This window comes from Emydura macquarii, unplaced genomic scaffold (assembly GCF_026122565.2).
Source record: "Emydura macquarii macquarii isolate MOO-44397 ecotype Brisbane River unplaced genomic scaffold, CSIRO-AGI_Emac_v2 contig_2422, whole genome shotgun sequence".
Lineage (NCBI taxonomy): Eukaryota > Metazoa > Chordata > Testudines > Chelidae > Emydura > Emydura macquarii.
Window position 1 is genome coordinate 39,269,401 of NW_027132559.1, and position 16,387 is coordinate 39,285,787.

The 16,387-nt window shown below is 43.5% G+C and overlaps 1 protein-coding gene across 2 annotated transcripts in view; it reads left to right on the plus strand.

Annotated features, from left to right (window-relative positions):
• The first annotated feature begins 1,566 nt into the window (after window positions 1-1,566).
• Window positions 1,567-16,387, plus strand: part of PLXDC2 (plexin domain containing 2) — a 350,669-nt gene continuing 335,848 nt past the window's right edge. For both annotated transcript variants that reach the window (XM_067562334.1, XM_067562335.1), the window contains exon 1: window positions 1,567-2,706. In XM_067562334.1, the coding sequence (XP_067418435.1) occupies window positions 2,598-2,706 (109 nt within the window). In that variant the 5' untranslated portion in view covers window positions 1,567-2,597. The remainder of the gene's footprint in view (window positions 2,707-16,387) is intronic.

The window sequence follows — 16,387 nt, forward strand, 5'->3', positions numbered from 1 at the left end:
AAGTCTCTCTGCACATCTCCTGGAAATAATAAAGATCCTTAAGAAAGGAGAAGGAACACAATAGACACAAGAGCATTTAGTTTGACTAGATATTATTCTGCAAATGGCCCATATATATAGTCTATTTCATGGTGAATGACTGTGCAAAGTTCTGCTGATAGCAAACTATGCATCAAAAGACAAAAGTATTCTGCTATGATTTATACGTAAGTATGTCAAGGTATTAAAGGGTAAAACAATTATAACAGAGCCAACAATTTTTTAATCTCACAAACAGTGGCATAGACTACATGAAGATAAAATCTCATCCCTGCTTCTCTTTTTATGGGTAAGTATTAACAGTTAACTTATTTTTGAAGTGCTCTTGCCCTATTTAATTATCATAGGATGAAAGGGTAGGTGGTACACTAATATTTCTCCAAGAGAAGCTTGGTTAATTACTATAGCAATTAACTGGCTCATACAACTGGACAAGTTCTAGCACAAACCTATCTCTATTTTATTTCTGTGCCTGCCACAGGCAAACATGCCTTCTGCTAGTTTTACTCAAATGGGCCCTTGATCCTGCAAAGATTTATGCATGGGTGCATTAAATTAAGCAGGTGGATAAGTCTTTGCAGCACAGAAGCCATAGTTCTCATCCTGTTTAGTACTGAACAGCTATCACAACCATTTACCTTGCACCAAAAGGAGCTGAGTTGTCCAAAGAGGATTACTAGAGACACGTCCTCATGAAAAGTGTATATTAGGATGATGTATTCAAGATGCATCTGCTTTGAAAAAAAGTATTTTAAGCAGAGGAACTTATAAAAATCAGGATTGTGGTCAGTGCTTAATTTGTAATGACAGAGATGCCTGAGCTCAAGCAATTAGGTGCTGGGGCTTGAGCAATTTTTTTACTTTCATAACTGAGGTGGCAAGCCCAGGGGCAGCAGAGCTATTAACTGCCAAGCCTAGAGGTGCCTGGGCTTATCCCTGGCACAAATTAAGCACTGTTTTTGGTTGCATAGAGTTTGCACCATATTTTCAGTACTCTCCACGTAAGGGTTACATGGAAGGGGCTGTGGCTGGCTACGGTTGAGTTACTTTCGAGACATGCCGTGATCTTCCTACTTACGCTGTCTGCTGCTCTTTCACTTACAACTTGGCGATCAAACAGTTCTAGAGAGGAGATTGTCACTGTGCCTTTCCCTGGAACACGGCTTATTCTGCAACCGTCTTCCCGATCTCCAGCTGATATAAATGCCAGAAACTGACATAAGCAAAAGTCAGGACCAAGCCAGTTTCAATAACTAATACTCTGCTTTGCACTTTAGATGGCAGCAGCAGGACCATGGAAACCTCCCTGAGTTTGGGGGGTTTTCAGGGACATTCATTCCACCCCTAACCAAAATGCCTCTTTATCCTCCTGTCTGAGGACAAATCCCCTTTTCATTTGATTCCCTTTCTCCATCCTCCGCCAACCCTTCCACCCGCCCCCAATGAACGCCGCCTGCTGCTCCCCCCGGAACCCCCGTATGTGTGTGCGGCGGGGAGAGCGGTGCCCTCCCGCAATCCCACCCTCGCGTGCGAGCCGCCAGGAGCATTGCACCTGGGCCGGGGGTGGGGAGCGCGATCAGGCCCGAGCCCCGCTGCGAGAGGCGCAGCTTTGCTTTCTCCTGCCTCTCTGCGCTCACTCAACCGCCTCTCCGGAGGAGGAGGAAGGAGACGGGGGCTATTTCGCTATCTCAGGAAAGTGCAGCAATTGGGCAGGTCGTTTCCGGCAGCCTGAACCCGAGGAAGGGGAGCGGGGTTGCTCGGGCAGCTCAAGTCCCCCAGCCACGGCTCGCACTCCCCCCCGCGGGGCAACGGCCAAGGCGCCGCTTCCCGTCCAACTCCAGCCTCGAACTAGTTCCCGCGGCCCGGCGCCGCATCTGCCCCTAGCAGCTGGAGAGGAGGGGACCCGGGCGGGGGAGGAGAGACGGGCTTCGCCTTCGGGCTCCTGGATTCCGTGGGGATCCTGCGCCTTCGCCGGGACTCGCCGCCTGCTTGCGAAGAGCGGCTTCGCCTGGCTGGCCCGGAAGCACGGCGGGGCTGGAGCAAACGGCGAGAGGCCCAGCCCGCGGGGCGGGGCGGGGGGAGAGAAACTTATTTTGTTTCTCCTCCCCTAGAGCCGCTGCTGCCTAGGGCGCTCGCCGCCGTGTGGTTCCCAGGCCGGAGCTGACGGGCAGGGCAGAGGCTCTGCCTTGAAGTGGGCGCGGAGAGGAGCCCCCGCCAGCCAGCCACCCTCCCGCTCTGCGGCCGGCGAGGAGGGGAAAGGGGGGCGGTCCGTCCTGCAGCCGCCGCCGCCTGGAGGGAGAGTTTGGCACTTGGCGGCCGGCGCTGGGCTGGATCTCTCCCGCGGTTGCGTTCCCGGGCTGCGATTTCTTTGGCGCTGCGAGTTGGAGGGGGGCTGCTCCCCGCCCCAGTGACCGAGCCAGGCGTCTCCCCGCGGCTCCATGAGAGCAGATGCGAGCCAGAGGCGCCCCGGCCGCGGCTAGGAGTGGGATCTGCAGGACTCTCCCGGCTCCCAGCCCCAGGCAAGCGGCGCAGCGAGCGAGCCCGGCAGGCTCGGGGCGATGGCGAGCCCCAGGCACGGCAACTTAGCGGCTGCGGCGCTCTTCCTGGCGCAGTGCTTGGCAGCCCGCTTCCAGCTCGTGGATGGAGAGGCGGCGAGGCGACCTCAGGGTAAGGGCGGCTGCTGCTGAAGTTACACAGCCCCGGGGTGGGGAGGGGGTGGGCGAGGCGCCCGGACAGGCACACGCCGCTCAGCCGCCCCCACCGTGGCCTCTGATCCCATTCCCCCCAGGCGGCCGTCTGCCCCAGCTTTCCCCTCACTCTCCGCTTTGCTGAACGGCCGAGGAGGCCTCTCGCCCCCCGCCTGCAGCCCCTTCAGCGAGAGGTGTCGGCCGTTAGAGGCTGCGGTTGGAGCTGGATGTGTCCCTTCCCTCTGGGACCGCGGGAAGATCACTGCCTGGTAGCTGGGACCTCCCCACCCCATCGGCCAGGGTTTATTGTGGGTACTGCTTAGCTGGAGGGGGGGCAGTGTTCCTCTCCCAGCTTCTTGCTGGGTCCCATGAGGCTCAACCCCACGCATGATATAGGGGTGGTGGGAGAGACGCTGGGCACAGGCAGAAGGGCTTTAATTAGTCACCTAACTGGCCTGAACACCCAAGTAGTCCGAGTCTCCAGAGAGCTGTGACCCTGCCCTGGCTCCCAAAGCCTTCAGGATCGACCCTGCCTCTGTAAAGGGCTGTTTGCCACTTCCCCACCCTGGGCCTTCACCTATCTCTGTATGGCCAATGGATTGCAAAAGAGTGCCTCTCTTCTCCCCTGGGCTCAGCCCCCAGGTGCCACTGAAGGGTCTGGAGCTTCGCCACCTGTCATTACCTTCACTGATGTGTGCTGAAGAGGGGAGGTAAAGTTTACTCGCAACACTTAGAAATCTGGTTTTGAGAGGCATTGAGCACCCTTAACTCCAGCTGAAGTCAGTGGGAGCTGCAGTTGCTCAGCACCTCTGAAAATCATGCCGGAAGAGAACAACATCCCATTACTAAAGACCCACACAGAGAAAGCAGCCTGTTCAGTAACAGTAAGGGACCTACACCATTGGCTGACCATGTTTGCTTGTAACCTTTTTAGGGTCCCCTAGTTCAAAACTTTTCCAGAGACACCTGTTAGTGCATCCCACCAACCACTTGCAGTGAGTTCTTATCAGCTACCTACTGTTTCCCAAAATGTTGTCCCCTTCCTGATCATCATATCCTGTAGACCTCTGCATTCTTGTAATCTGGAGGGGGAATTGCCAGAGAAGTCTTGGCATGCTCAGGAAAAGTTGGCTGATGAATGGGGTGGGGTGAACATTTTTAGATTATTAGAAGGCTAAGAATAATAATTGAAAGCTGCTGGATTTAACATTATACTTAGGTTTGGAAATACAAATAGTTTATTATCATTAGAGTCACAAAGACGCTTTAGAGACACGAGGACACTTTATTCTCCTTCCCTCGCCCCCAAAAAAGTTAACCCCAAACTGGGTCTTGTATCCCCTCTACAAATAGTCTGTAACAAAACCAACCCCTTTTGCACAGGTTTGATACAAATGTGAAGAGTTGAGTGACCTGAACAGGATAGATGTAGGAGTTTTAAAAACATCCACCTAATGCTGTGCCAGACATGGAGGGAATTTTCCTAGGAAGTGCAGGGGTAACTCTGATTTTAGGAATTGCTAAATGACAAGGTAGCCCTGCAGGTTGCAGATGGATGACATGTCCGTTCAGGCAAAAGAGAAAACCCAGAAGGAAGGTTTTCATCTATTCCTGTTCAGCAGGTATATGTCCAACCTGGTGCTGCCATTTCTAGGATTTTGCCTTTAGGAAACATGCTCTGATATTAGTTACTGTAAATCAAGAAGGAAAAAAAAAAAGGAAAGGGTGAGGCTATGAAAAAAAAAAAAGATGTAAGGCTGTAGTCTGACTACATGAAGTTCATTAATCTGCCACTGTAGGTGTGTTTGTGCAGAGAAAGTGTCGATAATTTCTTGATTAAATACAGTCCATTGATAAAGTGAATAATCAATACACATTGCTGGTCATCCCTTGCTAATCTAGGCTTCAGAGTTGCATTATTTTAATAATGTCCATCTCAGCACTAAATAGTATGGCATACCACCTGCTCATTAGTCTTATTGATTTTTTAAAATATTTTGTGTCTTATCAGGTTAAGGAAAAATATTTAAGCTTTGAACATGATTGTGGTGTAAAGTATCAAGATGGTTATTATAAGGGTAAATTTTATTTTTATGTTAAATAAATCCTGATGAAATAATCTGTAAGAGAGAATGTTACTATCACAAGCATGTTGTCGAAATTCTATAATAGAAAGTGAAATTCATTCAGCCTTAATATGTGTAGTTCTTTTGTTCTTTGATAGAGAAGCACAACAGAAAAATAGACTATTTCTTACAGAAAATAGAGAATGCTGTTATGCAGAACAAGGAGACTGAATGTAACAAAAATATATTCTGAAAGTTATTCCCTAAATTTTGATATGAGTGTGTCTAAGAAAGACCATTTTGAAATGAACATCTGTATTCAACTTCAGTTTCTGTGGTGTGAGATGTAAAAAGTGCCATTTAAAAGTTTTACTTATTCATCAAGGTCAATACTGTTCCCCCTTCAGACAAGTTTTAAATATAATCTTCTAGATATTAAACTGAACCAAAATTTTTTGAAGTAACTGCAAATGCTTAATGGGAGTTTGATTATGATTTGTGTCTGAACTATGCATTATTTACATTTTCAAGAGTAAAATACATTCTTGTAATTGAAATGATATAAAAATAGAAAGGAATGCAAACAATACATGTGGTAGATCTTCCCGAATAGCTGGATTAAAGATTTTATGAAATGTTATCAAATAAATATTACGATTTCATATAAAACTGACCCATAGTTTGCCGAGCCATGATTTTGTATAGCTTTTCCCAGCTGTTCAAAACTATACCTTCAAACTTCCTGAAATAATGACCACTTGTCTAGTAGCCTTGAGGTTTGATGTTTAGCAATCAGTAATTTTATAGCAAACATGTTTGGCTGTAAACAAACAAAAAATGTCCCAGTTGTGGAATTCAATTTGAAGTGTTTGTGCTGCTGATGGATGAAAAGCTTCTCCGCTAGAGGGCAGAACTGTTGTCCCTTGGAACTTAGTGTTTCATCAAAAACGTGGTTCTTTTCAAACGTTTCAGACTAATTGTCTTATAATATCTTTTCCCCTATATTTATGTTTGTACAGAGCTTCATTTTGCTGACAAGAAATGCCATAAATCACAGGTCAGGGTTCTTAAATGTAAGATTTGTATATATGTGTGTTTCAAGATAGTCAAACTGAATATGAAATAAGTTCACTGAGCTGAAACAAATGTTCTTTTGGAAGCTAACTGAACAATTAAAGCTTCCAGTTGTCTAAGTGAAGGCTTAGTAGTTGTTGAAGCATTCCCACAAGAAGCCTTTAAAACGTTACTTTTCTGAAAACATGATCAGTCAGAATTAGGAGGCCCCTTATTGTAATTTCTGTTCTATCAAAGTATGTTCCAGAGTTTTGGTATAATTTATATTCATTGACAAACATGAGTTTCCAAATATTGTTATAGGGGCTAGAACAATTTTTATTATGATACAAACTGCTATTAAGCTTTTAGCTAACCTTTAGCTAATACTCAAATATTCAAGCCTGTTGCACTGCTTGAATTGCTTGTCTGTGTGACTTTTTGTCATTAGGCATTAGGAGACTTGGCTTATTAATATTTCATCTTAAATTAGGAAAAGAAACAAAATATTAAGCAATATATATGTTTGTTTGATAACTTGTTTCTTTTGCATTAAAGGTTATACCTTATTTCTTATAAAATCAGATAGAGAAATGCTGGCAACAATTACTGATACGTGGGTTTAACAATAAAGCCAATACATGTCATATATGAGTAGTTCTTTGAATTCCTTTTAAAGAACTCGCGTCAGTTTATTTACATCCTCACTTTTCCTATTTTTTTCTCCCCTTTATGTGTTAACTTTTTTTTCTAAATGTGTGGTTTGAAATATTATTGATATACAAAAGTGTTTGTCCCAGATTAGATACATGGTGTCAGGTAGATATGAATCTCTAAATTCAGGTTTTGTAATAATATGTTTCTACAAAACCTGCAGTAAGATAAATAGTTATAGTTACTGACTTTTTAAAAATCCCTCTGAAAAGAGCTTGTTATTTGTAAACATTCCCCTGCAGCATTTGTATCAGACTTGTTACTGACTTTAAATTTGAAATTAACTATAAGCAAAAGTGAAACTGAGTAGTGTCACTTATCCAAGCTGTCAACAAATATAATTAATGATGAAAAGTAAATTAGACTTTTAAAAATTCTGTCATTTTGAGTAATTTAGTTTATTACCACAGGTAAATTAACGTAAAACAAAACTTGGGACCATATCCTACAGTCTTGTGAAAACCACAGAGCACTCATGGAAACTCCTTTAGGTTCAAAAGTTGCAATTTCATTGGAATACTCTAATGAGAGGAATGGACTCGAGGGACCATGAAGGAGACAGGAGATATAGCCTGTGCATCTGAGGGATCCACTGGAAATGAGAACTGCAGTCTCATGGTGTACTATGCTGCATATAGAGCTGTCTGCCACACGTCCCTGAGAAACTGTTGTTCTTCCCCTGCACTTGCACAAATCTTAAGGAGGTGCAGACTTGGAACTAGAGCTAGTGTTTCCCGAAGCACTGCTGAGTTCTGTGCAGCTAGCTACAGGAAATCCATGCCACTCTGAGAAAAAAACATGATAGGAGAGCAGGCAACTAGTTCAGTCTGAATCTTGCTGGTTTTGTCCTCAAAGTAGATAGTCAAATGTCTCAGGCTGGAAGAAGTTTTCTGTGTTTCTGAGAAAAGGCACGCTGGTTTCACCGCTATCTGATGCCCTGAGCAGTTCTGCTGGTCAGGATTGTGAGTGTGCCTGCAGAAAGAACTATCACAGCCACAGTTTCAAAACCTCTCTAAGCTGCAGTCTCAGACTCGGAGCATGATGGCTCCAACTGGTGTTAGACCATGCCCAGTGTGTTTCACACATAAGCCAACTGTCTGCCTAAGTGATCTGTGAGAGTGATTTTTTAAGGTGAAAATGTATTAGAGTCACCAGACTGAAGGTAGAGGACAAAAGATAAATTGATGGGTCAATTTCAGAAAGTGTAGGCATTCAGTTTTTCACACAATTACGTCTGTCAGTCAGTCAAGAAAGTGTATACACAAATAGCTAATTCTATTGCACATAGGCTTATGTGTATGCATTTCATGTGCACAACTGCATGCCTATACTCTTTCAGAATTATTGCCCAAATGATACGTTACCCCATCCAAAGGTAAGACTTGTTCTTATACAAAGGCCACTGACAGTCTGTCACCAGCTTGACAAGGACTTCTAGAGAAATTGGAAACTCGTAGGGCTGAAGTCTAATTCCATGGGTCGCATTTGCATCTGTGTAGGCAGAGCACAACATAAATTGATCCATTGGCATCTGGGAGGTATCCCATAATGCTCTGTTATGGACCGCTCTGGACATTTGTGCTCTGCTGTAACATGGCCATGTAAACAGGAAATAGCTCCTCCCCTCAAGCCACGGGAAATTTTGAATGACCATTTCCGGTTTGGACAGTGTGGAGAGAACTTTGTAGCTGAACTGCTCGTGGCGACTGCACGGCCCAAACGTGCTCCAGCATGGAGTCGATCAGAGGTCTTTGATCTCATCTGTCTGTGGGCGAAGGCGGAATGACATGTTTAGCAAACTAATGAATGCTTCCGCGACTGCTGACACAGAGCTAAGAGCCTGGAGGATGTCCTTGTCTGAAAAAGTAGACATGGACATGGAACACAGAAGATCAGCGCAGGAGCGTGATATGCAACAGGAGATGTTGCGTATTATGGGGGATCAGTCTGACATGCTGAGGCATCTGGTAGAGCTCCAGGAAGAGCAGTGGCAGGACATACTCCCTCTGCAGCCCCACCAAAATTCTCCATCGCCTACCACTTTATCAGTCCTGACCCCTAAGCGCTCTAGGAGGCTGAGCAGGGTGCAGTATGTGCTGCACTTCACACCGGTGGAGGTGAGCAGAAAGATACGACAGCCCCTTTAAGAACTGCACGCAGCCATGGTTACTTGCACAGTGAAACTTTACAATGTTAACTTATCGTCCTTTCCCACCATTGAAATAGGTCACAAATAAAACTTTGCAGCTTTAAAAAAGTCTGTCTTTATTCATTCATAGCTTGGGCGGGGAAAGAAGGGGACGGGGCCGCTGATGTGAGGGTGGGGGGATGGGAAAGAGAAAGGCACAGCACAGGCATACATTACTGCAGTTCATCGCAAAACTGATTTTTCAGTGCTTCCTGTAGGCGAAGCGCTCCACGGTTGGCTCTGAGCATAGCGCTGCAATCTGGCTGCTCAAAATTTGCGGCCAGCCTATCAACCTCCGTGGTCCAATCCTGAGGGAATTTTTCACTCTTTGTTTTACACAAATTCTGGAGCACACAACATGCAGATATAACTGATGGGATGTTCTTTTCACGGATGTCAAGCCTAGTGAATAGAAATCTCCATCTGGCCTTTAAATGTCCAAATGCACATTCTACTATCATTCTGCACTTGCTGAGCCTGTTACTGAAACATTCCTTCTCTCTGTCCATGTGCCCGGTGTAGGACTTCATTAGCCAAAGGAGAAAGAGGTAGTAGGATCCCCTAGAATCACTATTGGCATTTCAACATCCCCAATGTTTATTTTTTGGTCAGGGAAGAAAGTGCTCGCCTGCATCTTATTGAATAGAGTTCCTAAACAGAGTTCCTAAAGATGCGTGCGTCATGCACCTATCCTGACCACCCCACACTGATATTGGTGAAACGTCCCTTGTGATCCATAAGGGCCTGCAACACCATTGAGAAGTCTCCGTTCTGGTTTATATACTCTGTGGCAAAGTGGTCAGGTGCTAGGACAGGGATATGCGTGCCATCTATTGCTGCCCCACAGTTTGGGAACCCCATTGTGGCAAACCCATCCACTATGTCCTGTACGTTTTCCAAAGTCACTACACTTTGTAGCAGATGTCTATTATTGGCCCTGCACACTTGCATCACAGCAGCTCCAATAGTGAATTTACCGACTCCGAATTGATTCCCACCTTACCAGTAGCAGTCTAGGGTTGCCATCTTCCACAGAGCGATGGCTACTCACTTCTCCACTGTTAGAGCTGGTCTCATGCGAGTATTCATGCACTTCAGGGCTGGGGAGACCTCCATGAAAAGTTAAAAGAAAGTGGCCTTTCGCATACGAAAGTTCTGCAGGCAGTGCTCATCATCCCACACCTTCATATCGATGCGATCCCACCAGTCTGTGCTTGTTTCCCGGGACCAGAACTGGTGCTCCATGGACTAAAGATGATGCATGACAGCCTGCAGCAAACGGGAATTGTTTTGCTCTATGGCTTGTAGCAGGGCGGCCTCCGTAACATCGCTATTTTCTGTGCTGTGGCTCCTGTCTTGCCTTTGAAAATGCTGCAGTTTAAGCCGTGAGGTATTTGTGATGCTCACAATGATAGTGCAGAGCTGAGTGGGCTCCATGCATCTTTGGCAATGGCATGTGCGCGGCATAGAAAAATGGCGCGAAAAAGCATTTGCAGTTTTTTGGGGACAAGAAGGGAGGGGAAGGAAGCACGTTGTAGCATGGGAGGATGACAAGCTTCCTGAAAGCCTCTGTGGCTAGTTGCACTGTAGGATGGCTACCCACGATGCACTGCTTTGAACATCGACCCAAGCATGGTGAGTGGGGACGCAAGAGCCTGTTGCAAGGAGTATGGTGTGATCACGCTCATGTGACGTCTACAATTTGGCAGGTGAAAGTTGATTGAAAGTAAATCAACTTCATTCTTCAGTCTAAACATGCCCTGATACTAAAACATAGATGTTGAGAGCACTCTGTCTTAAAGTAGGCTTCTGCTTTCTTCCTTCTTCCTTTTCCACAGTGGTTTGTGGAATATGTACAGATCAAAATGACTAAGGTAATTTTCATTTATTTTGGGAGTAATTTCTGCTTTTCTCCCTACAAATGTAACCAAAAGCTACAGTTTAAAATAGAGTCAAAATAGTACCGGGTTTGTCATTGACCAGTGATGAAATTTAATTGGTTCATAACAACACTGTAAAATTCAGACAGCTTATAGCAAAACTACCTCGTTTAAAACAACATTTGGGGAGAGAAAATGGGGAAGGCACTGTGAAGAGGGTTTTAGGATTGTGGGCAAATAGTATTAATTTTCATCTAGACCAACTTGCCAGCAGTGTGAGATATCATCAGATCACTGAAGGGCTAGTTAGGGATGGGCTGAGAATGCAATGCAGTGGAATCTAATGTATTGTTCCCGAACTGGCAAGTGTCAGTATTACCAAACTAGAGCATTACAAAAACAAAAAGGAACTAAAATTCACCCATGAGATTTCTTTCCACCCTGAAATGCATTGAGAAGCCACATCAAGTGCACATATCTGTCTTGTGTTCATGCCAATGAGCATGAAACTTACCAGAAAATGCCTTTAGATGGTGTTTGTGAATGCTGTGTGGTCTGTTTCATCATGGAGCACTTCCTTACTTATTTTTGTTCTTATTTTGTTCCCTCCTTGATACAGCCCATTTTAGCCTGGCCCCAGGTATCTTTCCCTTTGCAGTCTACATTCTGCAATCTGCTCTGCTAAGTGTATTTATTAATTCAGGGTTTGAAAGACTTTATGTAACATAGTGACTCCATTGATCAGAACACAAGTATGTGTAAACCTATTCTTCGCTCATAGTGGTCTTGTTCATTTTGATTAAAGATTTGTATTGATTTCAATGGGAGCAGATCAGGGCCTCACCAGAGATCTAGGAGAAAATATGCTCCAGGAGAGAAAAGCATTTAAACATCATGAAACTGCGTGCAAGAAGTCTCATGGCTTTGCTGGATCGGGGCCTATGTTCCTTAGTCTGTCTGCAGTACATGTAGTTGTAATCTAAGTGTTCTAGCATATACCTTCTGCACTGGCATCTCAGTGACTATATCCAGATTAGACAGCTTTTTATTTTCTAGTTTATTTAGAGTTCCTCCCTCTTGAAATGGCTTTGATTCTTAATTATTTTAGGGCTTTGGCCTTTTAAAATAAACATTACCTGAGTTCCAAAGTGGCCAGTGAATAAATAACTTGTTCTTCGTGAATAGCCTTGTAGCGCCATTTATTAGCGTGTGTGCATTTCATATCTATGACGTGTATCTTCATGAAGTAATTGATCATTGATCTCTAGTGGGAAATGTTCACAAATACAATGCGTAACATTCTCCATTATCTCAACTTCCATAACACTTTAAATAGGTGTTCTGTCATAATGAGTGGATGCTGGAAGTCCTGTATCTTTTCTTTATAGGTGTTCCATTGTGATTTAGCTTTAGTCAGTGGCACCCTATACTAAGGTTCTATTATAACTTTTATAGCTGTTACAAATTTCTTCTTTAACCCCAGTAGAGAGTACAGCAAATTCTGTCCAGATTACACTTGTGCAGCTGAACTGACTTCACAGGGCAAGTTTTAGCCCACTGACTTTCCAGTGGCAAGTATGTTACTGCTGCGTTTAACTTTTTTTCTTCTATTAGAGTATTACTTACTCTTTTCATTTTGGCTCCTGTTTTTGATCAGACTATGACTCTTGCAAATCCTGAATGGACAGTATCAAATTTGGGTTTGTAATTCTCACTTTCCTTTGCATAAGAGCTCTGACTGGACTGATTGTAAAAGGCAAGCTTCTCCCATTGTATCCTTCAGCAGTATTAATCAAACGTGTCTAATCCAAGTGCTTCAAGTTAATCTTCTAAATCCATGTTCAGGAGCTCAAATTAAGTTGCCTGATTTTTGAAGGTGAGGAGCACCTCACATTGATTTCAGTGAGATTTTCAGGTGCTCAGCCCTTCTGACAGTACAAATATGGATTTAGAAGCTCAATTTTGGATGCCCAGGTTTAAAAGTTTTAGCTGAAGTTGCTATTTTCCAACCATCAGGAAGAGTTGTGTAAGAGTTTGTTTTCACCCTGTTGTTCAAAGTTTTGGCTATTTTGAAGGTGTCAGAGTTATGCCAAATGTATACTTAGATGTTTTTGTTTTGGCTTAAAATCATGATTACAACTTCCTGTACTTTATTACTGTTTTGTTGCCAAGAAATGGAAGGCTGGGGAGAGAGAGGTAATATTTATATAGGGCCTGCATTGCTTTATGCTCTGTTTTTCTGGCGGGTCAACAGAGGGAGTTCAAGATAATGAATAAATCCTGTCCTGAGAACCACACTTGCATCATATAAAACGTTGAGTTGGGGGGTCAAAGTCTGTTGTTTGGATTTCTGTGTGCTCTCTTTGATATCAATGGAAGCCGTGGCCATATTTTCAGAAGTGCATGCGCACAGACTGCAATATGCATGTGCATCTGTCATTTTGAGAATACAAATATGCATACATTCTTGAAAATCTGTGTTCCCTCCACTTATGGACATGCAAGGCCAAAGTTGGGCCCCAATGGTAAAAATCCAGGGGCTTAGTGTCCAGCCTGACTAGTGAGCTGAGAGTTGCATGTCTCCTTGGAAGTGATCAGTGAAGCAGAAAGAATCTTCCTACTGCTGACCACTGCAAAACCATTGCATGGAGACCACTTCAGTCCAGTGGATGATGATTGGCTGTCCCAGTGCACCCTTGTAACGAGAGGAGGACTGGAGGATATACTTTTAAGGCAGGTTTCTGGGCCCTGCACTTTGCCCAAGCCATGCCTCACCTCTCTGTGCACTACCACACACAGTTTTCCTGCAGAACTGGGCTCTGAATTGTGCCCCCCAAACCCAACATCCTCTCCTTCCCTAGAAAACTGCCCCAGTTGCATTGCTACAGGTACCTCTGTGACACCTAGGGTTGGGGACTGAGTGTACCTCAACAAGGCAGCAGATACAAAGCCATGTTGGATTGTGCTCTATATAAGAAACAGGGTAAGGATATCAAAACTTACTACTGTAGATGAAAAGAATTAAAACCAGTTTGAATGGACGAAGTCTTTTTAAGTCTTTCGGTATTACAAGCTCTCCCAGGAGAGAGTATAGAAATGGAAAGGATAGCATACCAGACAGTTCCCTTTAACACCAGTGGATATTGAGTAGAATGAATCGAAACATTTTCAACAGAACAGTTTTCCATCAGAAAATGAGTTCTGTTGGGAATATGTCAATTCTGACAAAATTTCCACTGAGAAGTGTCAAAACAAATTAAGACTTTCTCGTTTTGTTCCCGAAACAAAATGTTTCATTTCAACTTTTTCATTTCATTTTGTTTAAGCTTTAATGTTATCTTATTTTAATATATTTAATATCTTATATTGAAAAGTTTCAACATTACCTAAGAAACAGTTTCTGAATCACTTTTTTTTTTTTTTTTTTTTTTAATTTCCATTCTGTGAGAAATTTAGATTTTTCACTCCACCTGGGAATGAAAACACATTTTAAAATGTCAGAATTTCTTAGGGGCCGGAAATTCCATTTGCCGACCAGCTCCAATTGTGAATTCTCATTGTTGAGCATTTCTGACCACATGCTGTGATCTCTGGAAAAACAGACCATTTTGCTTTTTAGAAGCTGCAGTTTGAATTGTTGCAGGATGGCTGAAGTGAACAGTCCAGCTGGGTCAATTGCCTGGGTTTAGTAAACTCCTGGCTTTATGGCATGTTACTCATTCAGGCTTGCTTCTTAGTTAATATTGAAATTCATGAGGGAATTAAATTAAAAGAGCACATTTTCCAGATTGCAGCTGCTGTAAAGATAATGGACTTATGGTTTATTTGCAGTGAAGATATTTATGTACTGGAAGCTTAGCATTCAGCATATTGCAAAATCTTGGCCTCAGTATCAGCACAATTTATTACTGGATCCTAGTCAGAACATATACATAGTGATCTAAGTTGTCCTCTTAATATAAAGTAAATGGATATGACAAACTGCTTGCCTTATAGATTGACAGATTTGTTTATCGTTTCATATATTTTTAATTTAATATATTTTACTAATTTTTCAGATTTTTTTTAACAAAGTATATTTAGCAAGTATATTTAAGACAATGTTTTATAATTGAAGCGGTGCAGGGGTCACATGATAAACTGCTGAAATGTCTCTTTCTGAATCTGAAATCTCTGAAATGCAATGATTTTCAAATTTAAGTTCAACTCTCCCCCCCCCCAACCCCCAAAACCTACCAAAAAACCTTCCTCAAGAAACAAATGAAAGGAGAAACAGCAACCAGATTTTACTAACAAAAACTTTATTTGTGGCTTCACAGAGCTTTCTCCTTCACTGCTAATGCTGCAAGTCATTGTGGGCATTGCCTTATTTCCAGTATAAAAAACAACAACAAAAACCCACTGACAAACCAGTATTTAGCACACCTCCTTTCAGAAACCAACCATGCCTGCTGACAGTGGCGGGGGGATAAAGTGGGGGGCAGAGCGAGGGCAGCTGGCTTCAGCAGTGTTATAGAGCATGCTCAGTAGAAGCTACTCGGCAAATCTGGGGAGGGCACGTGACCCGCATGCCCCTCATGCGTTGCGTCCGCCTCCTTTGCTATATCCTGTTCACTTACCCTTCTGCCTGCGTGGCCTGGTGAAGCAAAGCACCATTTGCTGGTGATTTTTATCCCAGCTCATTAGACTCTGTTACTCCCTTATGCCCTCCGCCCTCATGCAGGATTATGCGGTTGCTCACCATCAACTGAGTATTTAGCTATCTTTTTTTTTTCATTCAAATCAAATGAAATCGGGACACTTCCTGGAGTAGTCTAAATGATTTAAAACAGGTGTTGTTCCTTTAATGTTAGTCATAAAGTGGAGTTGAAATGGAAAAGAATATCATTACCTATAATCATTTTTCATTCAGAAGCCCCTTAGACCTGCAAAAAAGGCTAGCGCTTGATTACAATTGAAGAGGGCTAGGACTAGCAGTTCTGTTATGAGGGAGTTGGCAACTACAGGGTCCCATATTCTGGGGAAGTTTCACTTTTGGGGGAGTAGGTTGGGATGCATATTTCAGATATTTCAGCTTGCTACTGAGAATTGTTCTCATCCTTGAAAGTTTGCCACAGTCCAAGCCCAAATCTTGCTGCTTCTCTTGTCTTGGTCTGTGAGTTCTCCATCATCCCGCACCAAAGTTGCTCCTCCAATCCAGGCTTCCAGGCCTGTGATTTATTTATACCTTGAAATCCTAGTGTGCAACTCACTCCTCCCCATTCCAGACCATGTTTCTCTGTAGGTCTGTCTAGTTAGTCATTATCATCATAGTATTGGAGTGCCTCACTAACATTAATTAATTTATTATTGTGTGACTTAGGGTGATGTTATCCCACTTTTACAAATGGGGAACTGAGGTTTAGAGAGAGAGATTTTCTGAAGGTCACATGGGGGTCTTTGACAGAGCCAGGATTTAAACCCACTCCAAAGTTTTAACCCCTAAGGCCATCATCTATCCTACCTCATAGCGAATGAATTGCTTTCTTCCAAAATATCCCAAATTTCACTAAAGTTCAAGGGTTTGGCACTCTCAATCCAAGGCTATCATTTACCCCAACTGAATCTAAATCTGTGAATTACCCAAACTAAACTCGTGGCCATAAACTGTGTGGAGGCCACGACTTCCTACTTCTATCTGAAAAAATCACAGGCCAGATAGCCAGAAGCTCTAGTCTTTCTTGCTGGGCTCCGTCTGACTTTTTATTCTAAAGCAGGTGT